Source organism: Podarcis pityusensis, assembly GCF_964106645.2.
Source record: "Podarcis pityusensis genome assembly, chromosome: 5".
Lineage (NCBI taxonomy): Eukaryota > Metazoa > Chordata > Lepidosauria > Squamata > Lacertidae > Podarcis > Podarcis pityusensis.
The window spans coordinates 8692472-8714143 of NC_138032.1; the positions used below are offsets into that span (position 1 = coordinate 8692472).

Consider the following 21672-nt stretch of genomic DNA (forward strand, 5'->3'; position numbering starts at 1 on the left):
TTACTGCCTCTAGAGTGGCTGTTTTGGAAACCAGACCTTTCTCATTTTCGCTTTGAAAAACAAAGCAGGCCTCTAGACCTCAAGGCCTCCAGGTGGTAACCGTGAAGTGTGTGTTTGGGGCAGTTTAGCCTGAGGAAACCAGGAGGTACTGGAGGTGTCTTTCATGTAGAGTGAGAGAGATGAGACATATATTCTGAAATATACTCGGAGTCCTGTAGTGATTTCATGCTCTTTATTGCAGCTTGTAAAACAGTGATTGAATTGCCCCCCAACCCTCAGGTTTTTATATACATTATTTACACAATGATTCCCATCTGATTGTCTGATTCTGCTTCCCTCCTGGAGCCTGATTGGTCTTTTCCCGCAGGCCAATCAGTTGTTGCATTCTAGGATCCTAAAGGTAAAGGTAAAGGGACCCCTGACCATTAGGTCCAGTTGTGACCGACTCTGGGGTTGCGGCGCTCATCTCGCTTTATTGGCCGAGGGAGCCGGCGTACAGCTTCCAGGTCATGTGGCCAGCATGACTAAGCCGCTTCTGGCGAACCAGAGCAGCGCACGGAAATGCCGTTTACCTTCCCGCCAGAGCAGTACCTATTTATCTACTTGCACTTTGATGTGCTTTCGAACTGCTAGGTTGGCAGGAGCAGGGACGGAGCAATGGGAGCTCACCCCGCCACGGGGATTCGAACTGCCGACCTTCTGATCGGCAAGCCCTAGGCTCTGTGGTTTAACCCACAGTGCCACCCGCGTCCCCTTCTAGGATCCTATTTGCCTATTCTAGGATCCAAGCTTAGTACATAACATATTCTCACAGGAGAAATTTCACCTTCAGCCTGGGGGAGGTGGCTGAGGATGAAAGGGGGAAATCCCTCCCCAAGATTTTCAAGGTGGAGGAGTGAACAGGGGAGCTCATCCTGTTTCACCGCTTGAGGCAAAATGGGAGGTGCTGCCCTGCCATGCCATTGCCACCTGAAGCAGCAGCCTGAGTCCACCGAGTGTCCGTATCGGCTCTGGGAGTAAAACTCATATAGTGGGCATGGAAGAGAAAAACTCATTGGGTCAGCATCTGCGCTTCCATTCATGCTTGTCCCAATGGTCATGTCGGCCTTTTTTGTTTTCATCTTTGCCCAGAATGGTGCCGTGTTATAATATAGCATAGCTTTAGCTTTCAGGGGTGAGGCCAAGAGTACCTTCCATCACAGAGCAGAAACCTCTCTCTTTGTAAACCCAGAACCTCTTGTGACAGTGATACTTCTATATTTTATTTTATTTTTCAAAAAGGAGTGTCCTGCAGGTAATGGGAGCAGCTCTGATGGTTGCCAGACACACACACACACACACACACACACACACTGAGTTTTGCCCTGTGCCCAAAAATCATCTCCCACTTTATTGCCTAGCAAAAAGGTGTGTGTGTGTGGAGCAATACTTTTTTTAATAATCATTTTTTTTAATTTTCCAAATTATTTCAAACCAAATTACTTTAATTTAACACAATTTCTTAAAATCAGGTTTCCCACTCCTGTTGCATCGTATGTCCAGGGGCGGGGGGCATAGCAAAACCTTATTAAATTCCTTGTAAAGCATAAATCAACCCCCCCTTTTTTTTTCAAATTGTCTAGCAGAGTAGCAACTACACACGTCTCTTCATTATGTAGAGGAGGAGAGGCGAAAACCACCAGAGAGCACAAAAAAGCACCTTGTCTTCCCCCTTTCTTTTCACGGCTGCGGTAGGGATTCTCAAATTTCAGGAAACCATTCAAATACCTTTAGTCCCTGTTCTTTTGGCAGCTGATTGATTGCAACCTATTTGCATATGACGCTTCGGGAGCACCTCTTGATTAACGCCTATTGTCCCGATTGAGGAGGAACCTTCCACAAATCATGATGGTAATGGTGGCTCGTCCATGGTGGGGTCACACTCCCAAATTGCTGCCATTCTGCCTTCCAAATTGGCAGACACAGGATTGTGCAACACTGTGGGATACAGTGAACTTCCCAGACCCCCCTGGAAAGCATCTGGAGGATTAATAATAAAATTTTATTTACATCCCGCCCTTCCTGGTTCAGAAAACCAGGCTCAGGGCAGCTAACAACAAATTTAAAACACTTAATTGATGCTACAAAAAACAGCAAAAATCAATTTAGGGGGGAAATCCATCCAATAAACATTAGATGATCACCAGGGCTAGCTGGCTAAAGTAGTCCTATTTGGGCCAGCGAGGAGGCCAGGGGAGAATTAGCTGTGAGATCCCAGAGCGGGTAATCTTCATAAAAAGGGGAGAGGGAGGGAAGGAAGGGGAATAAAAGATCAGGCTAAGTTCAAATTGAAAGCCAGGCGGAATAGCTCTGTCTTACAGGCCCTGTGGAAGGAAGTTAAATCCTGCAGGGCCCTGGTCTCATGGGACAGAGCATTCCACCAGGTCGGAGCCATCACTGAGAAGGCCCTGGCCCTGGCCCTGGTGTTTGTGCCTCATTCCCTCCCTTTCCCCTGCCTGAACTTTTTCGCAGCCCCCGGAGGGGCTACGGAGAGCCTCCCCCATGGAATTGTGAGCAAGGCCAGACACCATGTGTGGAGCAATACTTTGCCCATTTTACGCAAGCACTATACCTAATTTCTGTCCCACAATACCATCCAATCAAAGAAGTATTTGCAGAGTTTAGAAGCATGATAAACCCCTGTTTGACCAGAGACTATAGCACATTTGGGAGGGATGAAAACCATTATATGGAGCAGCAGAAGAGCCATGGGATTCTGTTAAAAGCAGACATGCTGCGAGACAGAGAAATGGAAAGGGGTGCATTTCAGATTCTCCCCAGTGCATCCTCTTTGCCAGCAACAAGCTACAAAAACAGTCTTTAGGCACACCAAGGAATCTATTACAGGTCAGTGCAAAGCAGCAAAAGGCTTATTATCAGTGGACTTGTACGCTTAAGACACTTCTTTTTTAAAAAACGACAATTTGGGAAAACATTAAAACAAACTGCAGAAGAGACTGTCAGTCATCCGACCACTTATGCACTCATTGGCCATTTCATGAATATACTCATATTTATGCCCAATATGTTGTTGTTGTTTAGTTGTTTAGTCGTGTCCAACTCTTCATGACCCCATGGACCAGAGCACGCCAGGCACTCCTGTCTTCCACTGCCTCCCACAGTTTGGTCAAACTTATGCTGGTAGCTTTGAGAGCACTGTCCAACCATCTTGTCCTCTGTCGTCCCCTTCTCCTTGTGCCCTCCATCTTTCCCAGCATCAGGGTCTTTTCCAGGGGGTCTTCTCTTCTCATGTGGTGGGCAAAGTATTGGAGCCTCAGCTTCACAATCTGTCCTTCCAGTGAGCACTCGGGGCTGATTTCCTTAAGAATGGAGAGGTTTGATCTTCTTGCAGTCCATGGGACTCTCAAGAGTCTCCTCCAGCACCATAATTCAAAAGCATCAATTCTTCGGCGATCAGCCTTCTTTATGGTCCAGCTTTATAATATAATTTACCCTAATATATGCATTTTTGCATTTCACTATACACACACATAGGGACATGGGTGGCGCTGTGGTGTAAACCACTGAACCTAGGGCTTGCCAATCAGAAGGTCAGCGGTTCGAATCCCCGTGGCGGGGTGAGCTCCCGTTGCTCGGTCCCTGCTCCTGCCAACCTAGCAGTTCGAAAGCACGTCAAAGTGCGAGTAGATAAATAGGTACTGCTCTGGCGGGAAGGTAAACGGCGTTTCCATGCGCAGCGGCTTAGTCATGCTGGCCACAAGACCCGGAAGCTGTACGCCAGCTCCCTCGGCCAGTAAAGCGAGATGAGTGCCGCAACCCCAGAGTCGTCCACGACTGGACCTAACGGTCAGGGGAACCTTTACCTTTATACACACACCTGCTATTTCAGCCATGCACCTTTGTTCCTCCAGTGGGCCCATAACACCCACACAACTACCCTTTGTGATGCTTGGGCAACACCTGCTATCCCAACCAGCTTGAATCCAACGTTCCGCTTTTGCTATTCTGCTCTGGCTCCACTTCTGCATAAATCATTCATTTTCTGTTTACATTTCTCAACCAGGGATCAAGACAGCTGCCTTAGTTACACTGATGCTATATCTTTTTTCTTCTTTAATAAATGAAACAAGTCGGTGTCCTGCTGAGCATCACCCCATGTGCCTCTGTGGGGGCTTTCCTGGTGCAAAGTCTTCACAGAGCACAGAAGGGGTAAGGTTGGCTACTAGCACTTCTGACAGCTTTGTTCTGTTCTGATGCCCAAAGCCAGGGATCCATGGTTTCTGCAGGCTGCAATGGTACAGAAAAGGAGGCAAGGGTGGTCCTTGACTTGAGCACAGTCCCAGTAGGCCCTTCCTTCCCCCACCCGCAGGGAATAAAAGCAGCCTGACCCTTGCCAGCCTCCCATGTAATCTCCCGCACGCTGATAAAACTCCTGAAGGTCACGCAGGGCCTCTGCTACTGCCCTCCTTCTTGTGCATCGACTCAGAAGGCCCCTGAATGCTATTTTTAGTGCAGTGATAGGATCAGGTAGAATAAGCTCCCTTAAAGCACACTCTGCGTCCCCAGGCGTGTCGCTTAAGGGTCCCGAGAGGTTGGTCCTTTTGCGGGTAAGTTTGGGCTTCTTATTTTCAGGGGTCGTCTTTGTGGGGAATGAATGCCCTCCTCCCCAGTGCATGGAGGGGGGAGGAATCATGCTCACGATGCACTTTCGGCAAGGATGTCAAAGAGTCTAGGCATTTATTCAATGTATGCCCATAGCCCTGATCTCAGAGTAAGGGAACCCTGAGCACTCCACTGGACTGTGATGAGTGAGGGTTGAGGTTATTGTCCCCCCCCCCTCCTGTTTTGCTTTCCCCCAAGGGCACGCTCTATGGGGAGCTGGCTTTGGGCACCAGTCCCATGGGCAGATGGGGCATTACAAAGATGTCTGCAAACATAGCACGAAGGCTGGCAACATCAACCTCGCCATGACAGCCGCAGTGCCTGGAGACAGACAGTCAGGTCATGTATCCACAGCAGTGACCAGAGGAGGAATGGTTGCTGGGAGGAGCGCAGAGAGAAGAAACGCCATGTTGCATCTGCAGCAGCACACCTTCATCTGCCCCAGCTGCAACAAAACATGTCTCTCCCATATCGGTCTCTACAGCTACAACAGATGCTGCAACCTTCCAACAGTTTGACAATGAAGCACTTCTCCATTGTCTCCCAAGACAGACAGATGCCAAGCAGGTTTTGCATTCTCCAGGGTAACACCCATCTGACCAACGGATCAAGCCACTCTGAAATTTAAAGATGGCAGGCAGGGTTGGTATCACATGAACCCTGGTCCCCTAATGAAGCACCAGCAGGCACTTGCGAACACCTCTCTTCCTTGAATGAGCAATGGAGGCTACCCTGTAAAATAATGGGCATCCCTTTTGTAGGCTGTGTGTGTGTGTGTGTGTGTGTGTGTGTGTGTGTCTGTGTCTGTGTCTGTGTCTGTGTCTGTGTGTGTGCGCGCACGCAAGCTGAGAGTGACAAGGTCTAAATACAAAAGAGCAAAGATTGTGTCTTTGATTTGACAACAAAACCTGCTTCTGCTTTTCTCTCATGTGAATCTAATATGCAAGTAAGTTTTTTAAAAATGACACATGTGCCAAATTCAATATACAAAGGTTCAAAGAAAACAAGATAAGCAGAGCCAGGCTGTGTGAGCACTGAACCTTTCGCAAAGCTGGGGAGGAATTCAGTCGCTGGACACGTGCGCCTGTTGCAGCACCGCATTGCCCAATAGGCAACTGCCCCCAAAGGTCTCTGTTATGCGCACCCCAATTTCCAAGCAGTGGGAGACTCAGAAATGCCAGTCCACAGCTCAGGCATGGCTTCCTTAGAATGAAGGTCACTGAAGATGGTGGCATCTTTGTGATACATTATTATTATATTTATTGAATCTGTATACTGCCTTTTATCTGAAGATGGTTCACAGCATAAGAATACAAGACAAAAACACAAAATGCATAATAAAAACAAAACAATAACCCTCCTCCCACAAATATATGAATATATGAGATTCATGAGATGGAAAGGATTATAGCAGTAACATTCCAATAGATCTTGTTCCCCTCTTAGGTTTCTAGGGGGCTCTCAAAAAGCCATAGTTTTAGACTCAGCACAAAGAGCAAGTCAAACTCATCCCAGTTCCATGCAAGACTGCCTATTTCCGTTGTTTATTTGATTTTATTTATTACTTAGCAAAATGTATATCCCACTTGACGGGATTAGAACCTCTAATGAACTTACAAGAAATATTACAATTATCAGTAAAGATATGTTTTAAAAAAAATAATAAGGAAGTTTAGAAAAAAATGTAATATTTGTTACTATTTAAAAAAAAATTAGAAAAAAAAATTGTAACAAAGATTCAAATATGTCAACATCTATGTGTCTGGATAAGGTTGCCTTAACAAAAATGTTTTAGTGCCTGCCTGATGTTCCCTTATACTCAGTGATAACATAATCTCCAACCACAAAAGAGGGGAAAGCAGTGCTCCCTTTTGCTCCGCTTCTAGATCTGAAGCATCCCCAGCTAGCCATTTCTATGGCAATTCCAGCCACCTGTGCTCATTAGTCGTACAAAGAGATACTTAACTGACTTGATTGGAGCCATTAACTTCAGAAAACGGCAGATACAACCACTTTAGCAGCCTCACTTTCTGCAAAATCTTAAAGCCCCAAAGATGCTCTCTAGGCCAGGCATAGGCAAACTCAGCCCTCCAGATGTTTTGAGACTACAATTCCCATCATCCCTGACCACTGGTCCTGTTAGCTAGGGATGATGGGAGTTGTAGTCCCAAACCATCTGGAGGGCCGAGTTTGCCTATACCCCGCCTTCCCCCAGTTCTTCCATTTCTGCACACCTCTTGGGTATCCCTTGAATGTAGAGCAGTTTATAAATCCTGAAGTTATGATAGCCATCTTCAAACATCTCAAGGGCTGTCACATGGAAGAGGGAGCATGCTTGTTTTCTCCTGCCCTGGAGGGTAGGACCCAACCAATGGCTTTCAGTTACAAGAAAGGAGATTCCAACTAAACGTCAGGAAGGACTTTCTGGCAGTAAGAGGTGATGGACAGTGGAACAAGAGTCCCTCAGGAGGCTGTGGACTCTCCTTCCTTGGAGGTTTTCAAGCAGAGGTTGGACGGCCATCTTGCATGGATGGTTTAGTTGAGATTCCTGCCTTGCAGGGGTTTCCACTAGATGACGCTTGGTGGTCTCTTCTAACTCTAAGATTCTATGATTAAATACAATAGATAAAATGCACTCTCTTCATGAGACCATCACATCTGTGCAAAAACAGCTGCCTCCCTATTTGCGGACATTTTATTTCAGCCAAAGCCCACATACCTTTGTTCCTTCACACATGGCTACTTGGCCAACTTGAATCTCGTTCTGTTTGACTTCCTGTCACTCCATTAATGATTCATTTTCTATTTGCCTCCCTTGACTGTGGATCAAGGCAACTGCTTTAGCTTTGCAGATGTTGCGTCGGTATAAAACGTTGCACCTTTAAGCATCCCCCTGTGTGTGCGCGCATCTCTAGAAGGACACTTCAAATGTAAACTCCGAAGGGAGAGCATAGAAGGGGTGAGCTGAGGAAGCCAGTTTCTACCACAGACAAAATGGAGCTTCTGGCAGCTGCTGTGCTGATGGCGGTGCTGCTGGGCTCTAATGGCGAAAACCAAGCCACCGTGGTTTCTGCAGACTGCAATGATGCAGGAATAGAAAGGGATGCTGGAGTGGCCCTCGACTTGATCAATAAGCACCGCAAGGATGGCTATATTTTCACCCTCTTGCGTGTTGCCGATGCTCACATACAACATGCGGTAAGTACTACAGCTCTGACTGGCTCCTTTGCTGACTTTTCTCTTAGGAATACAGTGGTACCTCTGGATGTGAACGGGATCCGTTCCAGAGCCCTGTTCACATCCAGAAGCGAACGCAACCCGCGTCTGCGCGGGCCACAATTCGCCGCTTCCGCGCATGCGCGTGACATCATTTTGACCTTCTGCGCATGCGCGAGCGGTGAAACCCGGAAGTAACATGCTCCGTTACTTCCGGGTCGCCGCAGCGCACAACCTGAAAATACTTATCCTGAAGCTATTTCAACCCAAGGTATGACTGTACAGGGAGTTGCCTTATACTGAGTCCTCTGGCCCATTGTCTACACCAGGGTATCCCAAATTTGGGTCTTCAGCTGTTTTTTGGACTACAACTCCCATCCTCCCTAGCCAGCAGGCTCCATGGAGGACAACCAAAGCTGTTTGAAATTGTCTCAAAGCGAGACGTTTCATGCAAGAACACATTGGTGTGAAATACCTCTATACGTCTGATGCGAACTGGAGAAATGTCAAACCAATGATAGCAGACATTCTGACCAAGCCACTACCAAGAAACCATTTTGGGAATGAGTCAAGATGGGGCTTTGGGTGGTTCCTTAATTGTGCGTGCAATTGTTATATTTGCCAGAGAGGGGGCTGTTGGGATAACCCACCTCATATAAGCAACATGCTTAAATCTAATTGATGCATGAAGAGGTTAATGTCATAGAATAAGCTGTCCTCCCAGGTTTAGCTCTGTTTGGGATGAACTAGGTAATCAAGTCTTTGTCCCCCTCCAGTCTACCTGAGAAGCTCAGCTTGTAAAGAGGACATAGCTGGTTGCTCCAAGCTCAAACCACATGACTCTCACGAGAAGTTTTGTAAGGAGAACTATATGAAATATTGCAGAAAAGATTTATGAGAATGGATTTTAAGTTATGGATTATTAAAAGTAATAGTTAGGATAACAAATGTAAGATTAAAAGATGAGGTTTGGAAATCATTAGACGTGGTTGATGGAAGCCTCAGGCTAAAATAGCCAAAATGTTGTATAAGATGAGATGAGATGTTCTGTTTGGAAAATATATGTAAAAACTAATAAAAATATATATTAAAAACAAACAAACAAACATGCCTCTCACAAGCCATTATAGAGTTACTATACAAATAATTTGGGAAGTTTAACCACTTTGTAACAGCTAAGTTTTACTGTCTGTGCAATCTACAGTGAACGCTTGGCTTGCGAACGTGATCCGTGTGGGATGCACGTTCGCAACCCGCAGCGTTTGCAACCCGCTGTGGTGCATCTGCGCACTTACGGGTTGCGATTTGATGCTTCTGTGCATGCGCAAAGCGCGATTTAGCGCTTCTGCACATGCACAGCTGCCGAAACCCGGAAGTAACTCGTTCCTGTACTTCCGGGTTTCGGCGGTCCGTAACCCAAAAAAACGCAGCCTGAAGCGTCTGTAACCTGAGGTATGACTGTATTCAGAAGCACATGAATCTGATCATTGGATAGTTTGTAAGTTAACTCTAAAAAAAAAACTAAAAACAACCTTACCCAACATGTAGTCTTTTTATATGCTAGGGGAAGAGGAAAACTTTGGAAGGAACTCACAAGGGCATATTTTAAAAATCTAACAACCTATACTTCCACGCTTTAATTTGCTGCATATTTTGTGGTTTTAAATCTCTGCTGCGGTTCTCTCACCAAAGATTACTTGCCCCAAAGCTGGATCTTGGAGCCCAGGGAAGTCTCCTTTGATACCTATTTTTTTCCTTGCCACCAACTCAAGGCATGCTGCAAAGGTGCCTGCCTGCTGAGAAATACATAATTCCCTAATTTATTACTGCATATATATCCCGCCTTTCTGCCAAGGAGCTCAAGGTGACATCCCGCCTTCATTTAATTCCCACAGCAACTGGCAAGGCAGGTTAGGCTGAGAGAGAGGACGACTGGCCAAGGTGCGCTTCACGGCTGCAGCATTTGAACTCTGGCCTCCCAGGTCCAAGTCTAACACTAACAACTAGGCCACACCAATCGCAGGGGGAATTACTAAAAAAAAAACTGTTGGATTGCACAGAATTGGGGGTGGGGTAGCTGGATGGGGGGTAGCTGGATACTGCTAAAATATCTTCTGCAGAAATGCACTTGATTTTGTTGCAATTCCTCCCATTCCAGGGAAATGATTCCATCATGTACTTAACTCTGGATGTGCTGGAAACAGAATGCTCTGTATTATCTCGGAAAAACTGGTCATCTTGTGGAAACAGGCCATTCTACGGCTATACAGTAAGTAACAACATCTTTACTCCTTCCGGCAGACTCACGGATACTGCCGATACTCTGTGGCAGGCATAGGCAAACTCGGCCCTCCAGATGTTTTTGGTCTACAATTCCCATGATCCCTAGCTAACAGGACCAGTGGCCAGGGATGATGGGAGTTGTAGTCCCAAAACATCTGGAGGGCCGATACAACAGCAGCAAGAATTCTTACTGCAAAGTACTGGAAGACACAAGATTTACCCACTCTGGAAGAATGGCAGATGAAGGTGATGGACTATATGGAACTGGCGGAAATGACAGGCAGAATCTGAGACCAGGGAGAAGAGTTGGTGGAAGAAGATTGGAAGAAATTTAAAGACTATCTACAGAAATACTGCAAAATTAATGAATGTTAGAATGATGTTAGATTGAAGTTAAATGGTTTTTAGCAGCAATGTTATAAAGGAATATGTAAAAGTGGATTCTTAACAGGTGATAATCTAAAGTTACAATATATTAAGATAAAAGATTAAGATAGAATCAAAGAGGGGAAGGATTTGCTGAATTAACTAATTTGAACTGGAATACAAAAAAGGGAGGTGTGAGGAGGTCGGGGAAACAAGCAAATGAAAGTTAAGATACGGAAAGACTAATCTGTTTTTTAACTGTTTTTATTTTGTACTTTCATTTTCTATTTTTTTTCTATTTTTTTCTTTCTTTTTTCGCTTATTTTTGTATTATGTTGAAACTTTAATAAATATCTTATAAAAAAAAAAACATCTGGAGGGCCGAGTTTGCCTATGCCTGCTCTATGGATATCAATGTTTTTGTGACTAAGGATGTGTACTGCAGCTCTGGCACACTCCCACCACTGGCCTTTGAAGCCGAGAGTGCTTGTCATTAGCCACAATCTCTATGCATTCTGTGGGCCCTTGAGAAATGCTACTGCTTGGTTCCTTTCCCCTCAAACCGGCTTCCATCCAGCTTGAAAACGTATGCCATAGTTAAGCTGAGATGTGCACATTTGAGACAGCTGCCGCACATGTGCAAATGACTGCGCATGCGCAGAGGACCGCTTCAGGCAACAGGAGTTTGCAGGGGTTGCAGGTGCAGGGACACAAATCAGGTAATGCGCATCAGGTGAAGACATTCCAAGCCCCTTGTCGATGTGTACAAAAAGGTAAAAGTGTGACTTGAATTGCAGCAGCGGAAACAGCCTTCCAGCGTTTTAAGTCACTAATGTGTACACAGCTTAAGAAAACTACAGTAACAGTCAGAGCAGGGAAGCAAACATCCCTTGTGGCTTTTGGAAAAGACGAGTGCTTGTATCAGAGCTTCCGACAGATGTCTGTCTTTTGCCTTCTCCAGGACTTTGGGCGATGTAAAGCTGTTGTGCAAATAAACCGGTTCCTTGAGGAAGAGAAACTGCATAGATACAACTGCACTATGAGCCCAGGTATTCATTGCTTCCAAATGAAGTGTGTGTGAACTCAGGCAGGATACAGACAAAAAGATGGGTCACTGCAATCTGGTAGCTCACTCACAGCATTACAGGGGAAGCTGCCTTATAACGAGTCAGATCATTGGGTTCATCTTGCTCAGAATACCAGGGCTGGGGAACATTTCTAAGTCCATTTCCCGTGGAAAGCCTCCTAAGGGGTGCATGGGTGCCGGGGGCAGGAATGGAACACTAGATGTGAGTCTTAGCCTTTGTGCAAAAGGCTACATTCCAGACACACAAAAGCAGGTGGTTTAGTCTAAAAGGACTTGCAGCCCTACCTAGAGATGCTAGCTACCTTTGAAGGTGACCCAGAAACTACAACTAATCCAGAATGCGGCAGCTAGACTGGTGTCTGGGAGTGGCCGCCGAGACTACATACTACCGGTCCTGAAAGACCTACATTGGCTCCCAGTATATTTCCAAGCACAATTCAAAGTGTTGGTGCTGACCTTTAAAGCCCTAAATGGCCTCAGCCCAGTATACATGAAGGAGCGTCTTCACCCCCATCATTCAGCCCAGACACTGAGGTCCAGCTCCGAGGGCCTTCTGGCAGTTCCCTCACTGCGAGAAGTGAGGTTACAGGGAACCAGGCAGAGGGCCTTCTCAGTAGTGGCGCCCGCCTTGTGGAATGCCCTCCCATCAGATGTCAAGGAAATAAACAACTATATGACTTTTAGAAGGCAGCCCTGTTTAGGGAAGTTTTTGATGTTTGATGTTTTATCCTGTTTTTTTATATTCTGTGGGAAGCTGCCAAGAGTGGGCGGGGTATAAATGATAAATTATTATTATTATTATTATTATTATTATTATTATTATTATTATTAGCAGGGATTGAACCTGGGCCTTTTCCATGCAATCCAGATGGTCTGCCACTGAACCACAGCCCTTAATTGTCATCATATGAATTATCTTTTCTCCCAAGTTGATCCCAGTAGAAACCTTCCCCCCACCCCTACTTTTCAGCAGATGCTGGCAGCAGACTTTGGTGATTTGTGATGTCAGAAACCTGCTTTTCAGGACCATTTTTCAGGTTTAATTTTTTAAAAAGCACCATCTTAACTTTAAAAGGTATAAATGCAGTATTTTTAAAAGCACAGGCAGGTAATTCACCTGAAGAGAGAAAATTCACCTGAAGAGATTTGGGATTTGATAAAGAGGAAGATACAGGGCGAGGGAAGTCAGGGATTAAAGGACGAGACTGGGACATCGGACATGCTATAAATCAATGACTTCACCCTGCGTGTTAATTATAATCCCAGGCAACAATAATACAATGCTGATAACTGCTCACTTTTCTCAGTTCCACCTGAATTATACGAGTGCAAGGATTGTCCAGTGAGGGTAACAGTCATAGAAGCTGCTGAAGAGCACATGAAGTACGCCAACGGGGTCTTGGAGCAATACAATCAGGACAGCAACCAGACGAACTATTACAAGGTGGAGGAAATAAAAAAGGTTTTCAGTGCGGTATGTATCATTCTGCCCTGGAACTTAAATTGCTGGATACAAGTGAAGCTTTCCCCATCTCCCATTCATAGCTGTCAACCGTCCCTTATTTGTCGGGAAATTCCCTTATCCCAGCACCATTTCCCGCTGCTGTCTTGGATTGATGATGTCCCTTAAATTTCCTGGTTTCAAAGGAAGCATCTCCTCTCCCTCCCTCCCTGTCGGCCAGGGAGGAAGGAGGCTCCAACTGTGTTGTTTGGCTGCGTTGCTCACCCAATAAGGAGTCTGAGAACAACTGGGGGGTGGAGCTTGCATGCCCTGTGCTGATCAAATCGGCCGCATTGCCTGGGGACTCTCCTTTGCTCAGCGCTTCCCTGTAGTTTTCCTTGCTGCATCCCCTTTGCCGGGTTGCTGCGCTGTGGGAACCACCGCTTGAGGCTTCGTTTGGCTGCTGGTTGGCTAAAATCCCTTATTTTGGCTGTTGATCCCTTATTTTCGAGGCTGCTGGCCCCTTATTTTCAAATCTGTAAGTTGACAGCTATGCCCATTTCTTTGCTAGGAAAGAGGCCATGTGCTCTTTTGTGTACTATTAGGATGGTGTCAAAGGCCCACAATGCTTGGCAAGTACATTCTCAGAGTTCACTGGGGCAAACCATGTCTATTCAGGTAATTTGACAGTGCAGAACTGGCACCGTTACAAAGGTGCCACGTAATGCTTGTTCCACATGGAAAAGAAATGGATTTCTTTAGTGTGGTGGCACCTGCAGTCTGGAGCTCAGTGCCTATTGACATCTGGCAAGCTTTGGGAGTAAACCTTACATCACAAAACCCAAGGAAAAATCCATACCTTGCTGGACATCTTCGGGAGGAGGAAAGGCCACAAGGAGTAAAGCCTACACAAATCTGGAGTGGAGTCCCTAAGACAGTTGGATGGCACCTTTTATGCTCCCTTCTGGCAACTCCTGCGGCTAATCTGGTGCCAAATGTCTCACTCTGCTTTCCTTTGGACCACGTTAGTGAGTCTGAGAGAGGGGTCTTCTTGTCTGGGCAGCCCAAGACCTCCATACACACTGCCCAGGCTTGTGGCCTGGAGAGATTGTTGCAGTGCTGCTAATGCAGCAAAAACAACACAGGAGGCAGCCATTCCAAGTTACAGGTCTCTGCAGCCACAGCAGGCGCTGTGATTCTGCAGCAGTTTGACTTCACCCCCGGAGGCACACTCCATTGTCAGATGCCAACAACAAAGGCACCATAAATGCACGCTGTTCAGTGCCTGCTTAAATCACTTTTGTTTAGGGAAGCTTATCCCGACACAAAGAAGTTAGAAGTGTTTTGTTTTATGTTTTAATCATATTTTGACTATTTTTAAATACCTGCTTCCGACTGTTTTTAATCTATGATTTTAATGTTTTAATTTATATATTTGTAAACCTTTTAGAGGGGCAGTGATTTGGGGTTGTTATTGTTTTTTTACAATCATGTGATATATAATTTTTAGTAATTAATGAAATTCAGCTGGTTTAAATTTGCCGTGTAGCTACCAGGGGCCCAACGCAAAGAGGAAAGGCATGCATTGGCATTTCAAATGGCTGTGCCACCTTCATCATTCTGCCCGGACACTGAGGTCCAGCGCTGAGGGTCTTCTGGTGGTTCCTTCGCTGCAAGAAGCCAAGTTACAGGGAACCAGGCAGAGGGCCTTCTTGGTAGTGGCTCCCGCCCTGTGGAACGCCCTCCCACCAGATGTCAAAGAGAAAAACAACTACCAGACTTTTAGAAGACACCTTAAGTCAGCCCTGTTTAGGGAAGCTTTTAATGTTTAATAGGTTATTGTATTTTAGTGTTCTGTTGGAAGCTGCCCAGAGTGGCTGGGGAAACCTAGCCAGATGGGCAGGGTATAAATAATAACTTATTATTATTATTATTATTATTATTATTATTATTATTATTATTTGGGCTCTTGCCTGGCCTTTCCCCTGCAGGTGGCCGATCGTACGGCGTACGTTGTTGAGTTTACCATCAAAGAAACCTCGTGCCCCAGAGCCAGTCTTGCAAGGAATATCTCGGCGTGTGAATTTCTCCCTGACAGAACTGCGGTAAGCGAAGAGTCTAGCATAAGCTCTGCAACGTGGCGCTTTCTGGGTGTTTTGAACTACAACTCCCACCAGCCACAGTTCGACAGGCTGTGGGTTAGCTAACGCTAGAAGCTAAATCGTGAGGGGAAATGTGAGAGGTTTCTAGACACACACTCACAGCTCTTCGCCGCCTAGCCAGGCAAGCAGGAGCCATTATCAGAGTTCAAGGGTGCAATCCAGCACTTGAGGAGGGTGCAGAGGCAGGGGGTGTGGCCTGGGGAGAGGGCGTGGCCTAGTGAGAGCCCCAAGGGCCTGGTGGAGAGGTCTTGAGGTCCACATTTAGCCCACAGGACTGAAGTTCCCCCAGGCTGATTTAAATATCATCACAATTACAGCGTAAGTCTTCCTCACAAATTTATTAACAGCTACAAGAATTACGATGGCTAGGAAGTGGAAGGGGCAAGCAGAATATAAAATGGAAAAACAGTATAAAGAGGTGTGGGATATAGCTATTAATGATTAATTCACATGTGCCATTAAGGTAAGACGGGGAATATGCAGGAGAAATGATTTTGAGGAGATATGGAGGGTATCTGTAGAATTTGTACTGTTAAAACGGAAAGGGGTCAAACCATCGCAAAAGGTGTTGAAATTTTGGGAGGTTGGATAGTTACAATGGAATGGTCTCAGCGGTGGGGTGCACATTTTTATTCTTATTTGTTTATGATTATTACTATGTAAATAAAAATATAAAAATATAAATAAAAGAATGAATAAAAATAAAAAACAAAACAATTACAGCGTATATCATGCAGAATAACAAACAAATCATCAGTAAAACAATTACAAATCTTCAGTAAAGGTATCCTGTTAAAGGGATCTGGGGTGTGACATACTGTCCGAAGCTCCTACAGGGACTCCTTGGGGTGGTGCCTCTTGTTTGAATTCCTCCTCCATGGTGGCAGTCATGGGATTGTTGTCTATCACATGACGGTGTGTGTTTTGACTCCACAGAGTGGGAACTGACGGAGACAGGATGTTTGTGTTACTGTGTTCCGTGAAGTGGGACTATTGTCCTTTGTTCTCTTTCTTTGCTGTCTGATGCTAGAGAGAGAGGGAGCCATGGTGCAGTGCTCCGTGTGTGTTTATATGTAAATAAAGTAGATTAGCCAAAATGCTGAGTTGCTGAGGTCTGTTACGCAAGCTGTGAAGACTCTGCGGATCCCAAAGTGTGCCAGTATCTGTTGGCATCGGTCGCTGTGACTGTTCGGGCTGAAGAAAGCTTTTGAAGCTCCCGAACAATCGACCAGGAGGGAGAGAACATGCCAGTCGGGCATGTTTCTCTGCCAGGGTCCTACTCGAGTGTAGGACGAGCTCCTGACACCTTTATCATAGGGGTAAGTCATAGGACACCCCCTATCAGTGGTTTACCTTTCCATGGACTCCCTACAGATGGGCAGGAGTCAAGATATAGCCTAGCTTCACCCCAGCGCCTAAGCCAAACTGCTCACATCTGTAACCAATGAAGTTATGGCCTGTTTGAACCATAAACCAAACTACTCCGTGACAGTGTGTTTTATTGTTCTTCTGGGAACTTTGTGGCTCGGGTGCCTTGACACACAAAAGAATCCACAGCACCATCCAGCGCAGGGGCACAGATTCACATTGACATTTCCTCCTTCTCCGCAGCACAAAGGACTCTGCAGAGGAAAAGCCGTTAAGGAGTCGGATGCAAAAGATCCCAGTGTGATTGAAATAGAGTCCTGTGAAATCTACGATATTCAAGTAAGTCTATTCCCCTGCCCCCTGCTCCGTGGCTAAAGGGAGTGGCCTTCCCACCTACCTTTAAGTCAGGCTTCCTCAACCTCGGCCCTCCAGATGTTTTTGGCCTACAACTCCCATGTTGCCTAGCTAGCAGGACCAGTGGTCAGGGATGCTGGGAATTGTAGTCTTAAAACATCTGGAGGGCCGAGGTTGAGGAAGCCTGCTTTAAGGCAAGGACAGAAGCAGGCAGCATCGACAGAAACAAGCACTCCGCCTTGCCTCCATAGTTGAGGGGGCCGGTGCCCGCAACATGCGCAAGTGACGTCAGCACGCCACAGGACGTGCTGATGTCATGCGCCATGTGCCGTGCTCGCAATGTGGACACACGATGAACTGCGTGCTGATGGCAGTTGCGTGACTGTGTGCAATTAAGGTAAGCATGTTACACAGCATGCACACACAGCCGCTGCAGGTTTTTTGGGGAAGCGGAACATTGAAGGGGGGAACATTCAAGGACACAATCTGTGCAGCATAAACCAATCCACCAGGTGGCGGCAGAAAATTTAGGTGCACTGCAATTACAGTGGAACCTAATCCGTTCCGGAAGTCCGTTTGACTTCCGAAATGTTCAAAAACCGAAAATCAAAGGGCTGTTGGCAAAGTGAATGGTGAAAATGGAAGAATGTGCCACAGAAGCCGTTTGACTTCCGAGGCATGCTTGAAAATGGGAGAATTCACTTCCAGGTTTTCTGAATTGTTTGGCAGCCCAGACATTCGAAAACCAAGGTTGCACTGTACTTCCGTTAGCAAGTGGCAATAGCAAATTTGTATTCCACCCAGCAGAGAGCACCAAAGAGGGTTCTATACTGTGCTTTCTTTTGGTCTCTAGAGTTTCAATGAATAGGAAGTACAAGCTGCTAATGTGGCTCACATTAATTGGAGATTTTGCAAAACAAAAACAAAAAACTCAGCAAAACTCAACAAGTTTGTGAAAAAATGTTCAGCAACTTTTGTGCCCGGAATTTCACTTTTTGAAACATGGCAACCGTATACTAGTGATTTATTGCAAGAAAATGCAACCCACTTATAACGACGTGAGCCAGGAAGAACTGCAGCATTCCTTAAAATTAGGAAATCTCTTTTCAAGGATCCAATACTGCAGCAGTTCAGCTCCCTTCAGTCTTTACTCCACAGGAGAAGAGAGCAAGTGGCCCATTTCAGCCTCCTTGCCTGACTTCTGCAGCACATCAGAAGCCCCAATTTCACATTTCATTAGTGTGACACCAGGTCTTACTTATCGAGAGTGGCTGGGATAGTGCCACAAATGTCCCAACAAGCACTGGTTTGCTGGCTAATATATTACAAAGGTGACAATTAAGCATATGTTGCAGCTCTACCCAACGTGCAAATCAGGCTCCTTCACAGCAATGCATCTGAGTATTTTTGGGTGCTTTTTGCAATAACTGTGCGCTACCTGGCTCCATCATTTGGCGGCTTCTGTTTTTCCTCCACAGCTTTGCACATAGACTGCTATATCAGAGCCATTCAGCTGTAAACTAACACGTGTTGAACACATCACAGTATATCTATCAAATCCAACTCTGCATTGCAATCATTGCAGGGAAATTGCCAATCCTGATTGGCTAGGCATATGTCCAGCTTCTCTGCAGGAAGGGAAGGTTTTCTGGGATCTAAGCAATATCAGCAACAGCAGGAGTAACTTTGCGAGGGAAGAGATCCTAAGGAGGGAGGGGAAGAGGAAAGTCTTCAATAGGCACAGAAAAGACCGAAAGGATTGCATGTGTCTAATATCTAGCAGGAGAGAATCCATGAGGGTAGGTGCCACCACACCAAAGCCTAATTCCTATTGCAAGCAGACAGGACCTCCTGATAAGGATGCCTTTTCCTGCAGCACACAGTGAAAAGTGCAGATGAGACAGATAAATAAGGCCAAAAAAGGCAAGTGAAAGAGAAGATTCTAAGGAAATCTCACACTGCTTAAGGCAGGGGTGCCTAATTGTGGCCATTCACAGGATCATAGAGTTCTGGAATTGGAAGGGACCCCAATAGTCATTTGGTCCAATCCCCTGCAATGCAGGAATCTAACTAAAGCACCCATGACAGGTGGCCATCCAATCTCTGCTTAAAAACCTCCAAGGAAGGAGCGTCCACAACCTCTCAAAGGAATCTCTTCCACTGTCAAACAGATGTTGTTGGACTCCCATCAACCCTAGTCAACACGGCCAACATCCAGAGATGGTTGGGTTTTGTGCTGGGCCCGGGGGTAACCCGTGAAACGCAGTCCTGGAGCGGACCAGAATCCGGAGGTTCTGCTAGGAATCAGTCCAACAGGGCCAAGGCAGGACACATGGCAGGAAACCAGACAAGGACAGATACAGAATCTCGGGCAGGATCTAACATACAGCAATGTTGCTCCCACAACCTGGGGTGGGGTCCAACAGCCTTTTATCTTTGTCGGGGTAGCGGCCGGTCCTGATCCCCTGGCAACTCACCTCCCTGTTTCGCCCAAAGGCGAGCTCTCCTCCTGCGAGTACTCAGGTCTCTCCTTCTCTCAGACCTTAGTCTCTGCAGCTCAGGAGACATCAGTGGGTTACTAGACCCAGGGGCCGCCTCAGCCTCCCCTGACCAGAGTGGAGCAGCTGTAAGTGATGGCCCAGGTGAAGGCAACGAGGTAATTTCCGCATCTGGAACCAGGGCAGGCTCAGGCCCCTGACTCGGCCCAGCTGGTGCTTGTTGCAGGGGAACCTGTGCAGACTGGGACTCTTCAGGATCAGACCCTAGACCTGATTCAGATGATGCCTGAGGCAAAGGATCCGGTGCAGACTGAGACTCCTCTGGTTCCGAGTCTGAGCCCGAGTCCCAGGCCATCACAGGCTTATAAAGAGCACAGCTTACAGGCTTACAGGCATGGAGAGGTCAAATGGTAGGCTGCTGTTTCATGGTGAGCGTGATAGCAGCCCAAAGTCCAAGGACTGACAATCTACATCCAAGGCAAAAAAAAAGGAGTTGGGTGCATTCGCTGGTGCAATGAAAATTGTGAAAGGTTCGTAAGCTAACTCCTTTTCTTTCTTTCTTTCTTTCTTTCTTTCTTTCTTTCTTTCTTTCTTTCTTTCTTTTCTCCTTTTGCTTCCCATTCTCATGTGTGCTGCATGCACACCTGGTGGCTGCGCTCCAGGATACAGGAAAAGATTGCCATGTGTGCGGGCACACATGCAGGCACCCGCCGCATGGGCACCATCACAACCATGACCACCACCACCATGGTCCTTGTCACCATCATCGCCATCACAGCTTCGGACCTCACCATGGGCATCACAAACATCATGGGCATCACAGGCATGGGCATGGGCATCATGGGCATCACGGGCATCATGGGCATCACGGGCATGCAGGGCCCAGAGGTGACCACAATTGCTCTGAAGAATATCCTGACTGTCCCCCTCCTCCAGGACCTTGCTACCCTCCTCCACCCCCTGGTGGACCACACCATTTCCCACCTGTTAACTGTCCCCCACCTCCTCCAGGGCCACCACATGGGCCTCTTTGCCATCCTCCTCCCCCTCCTGATGTCCCCAACGATCGTCCCACGTCTCCCCCAAATCAGCGGGTTCGCAGGAATAGCGACCACCGCAAGCGCTGTCACGGCCCCAGGTGTCGTATGAGGTCAGCTGGGAGAAGAGGAGGAGGATCCTCTGAAGAGCATGGTTCCTTTAAAGACCACCACCCTTTCCACGGCAGCAAAGCCGGGTCGGTCTACTACATCCCAGTTGCGAGTCCAGACAATGTCCTCCAAGTTCCTGGGGCAGACTTCTTTGGCAGCCCAGACAGTCAGCAGGGAGGCCACAGGGGGCCGCCTTTGTGTGGCAAAGGCCTTCGCCAGAAACCAGCACTGCAGCCATTCCCAGAAGCTGATTCAGAGTCAAAATCATGCCCAGGGAAGCCCAAGTATGATCGCCCGGGCCTTTTGTCTTTGTATCCGCAATGAAACACATTCCCATTAAGCCGAAGTGTTTCCGTAACTACATAGCTCCACGGCCTTCAATAGTGAAAAATAAAACATCTCTATACACAAAACAGTTTCTTTTATTCTGAGAGGGAATGAGCATTTATGGAAAGAGGTATGTCTCAAGCAGAAAACCTATGTTTGGTTTGTTGGTTTTATTTGATTTATATATCAGCCTTCATCATAAGATCTCAGGGCAGTTCACAGAATAAAATACAGGATGAAAACACGAGAATAAATAAAACGGAACAGCACAATAATAACACACACACCCTTCCCACAGACACATTTAATAGCCTGTAGAATGTTAATCTGGCTGAAGAGGAACGTTTTCGCCGGGCACCTAAAAATATATAATGAAGGCGCCAGTCGAGTGTTGCCACCTTCTGAACCTCACGTGAAGGAGGCACATGAAGAAGGGCGTCAGATGATGAGTGCAGAATCCAGGATGGCTCGCTCCATCTTCCATATGACAACCCTTTAGATATTTGAAGATGGCTATCATATCTCCTCTCAGTCTCCTCTTATCCAGGCCAAGCATACCCAGCAACTTCAACTGTTCCTCATAAGCCTTGGTTTCCAGACCTTTTATCATCTTGGTTGCCCTCCTTTGTGCCCATTCCAGCTTATCAATATCCTTCTTAAATTGCGGTGCCCACAACTGGACACAGTATTCTAGGTGGGGTCTGACCAAGGCAGAAAAAAGCATTACTATGACTTCCCTTGATCGGGACACTATACTTCT

The 21672-nt window shown here is 46.5% G+C and overlaps 1 protein-coding gene across 1 annotated transcript; it reads left to right on the plus strand.

The window, feature by feature from the left end:
- The first annotated feature begins 7522 nt into the window (after positions 1–7522).
- HRG (histidine rich glycoprotein) lies at positions 7523–20998 on the plus strand. Its single transcript, XM_081008061.1, has 7 exons — positions 7523–7860; positions 10037–10147; positions 11489–11576; positions 12922–13088; positions 15047–15160; positions 16829–16924; positions 20100–20998. Exons 1-7 carry the CDS (start codon positions 7657–7659, stop codon positions 20907–20909), a joined length of 1590 nt encoding a protein of 529 aa, XP_080864187.1. The 5' UTR covers positions 7523–7656; the 3' UTR covers positions 20910–20998.
- The last annotated feature ends 674 nt before the right edge of the window (positions 20999–21672 follow it).

What these genes read in the sequence shown, in the direction of transcription:
- HRG (XM_081008061.1), top strand. Translation starts at nt 7,657, where the DNA reads ATGGAGCTTCTGGCAGCTGCTGTGCTGATGGCGGTGCTGCTGGGCTCT. An exon ending in ATGCTCACATACAACATGCG is followed by an intron (nt 7,861 to 10,036) that starts GTAAGTACTACA and finishes CTCCCATTCCAG; the next exon opens with GGAAATGATTCCATCATGTA. An exon ending in TTCTCCCTGACAGAACTGCG is followed by an intron (nt 15,161 to 16,828) that starts GTAAGCGAAGAG and finishes CCTTCTCCGCAG; the next exon opens with CACAAAGGACTCTGCAGAGG.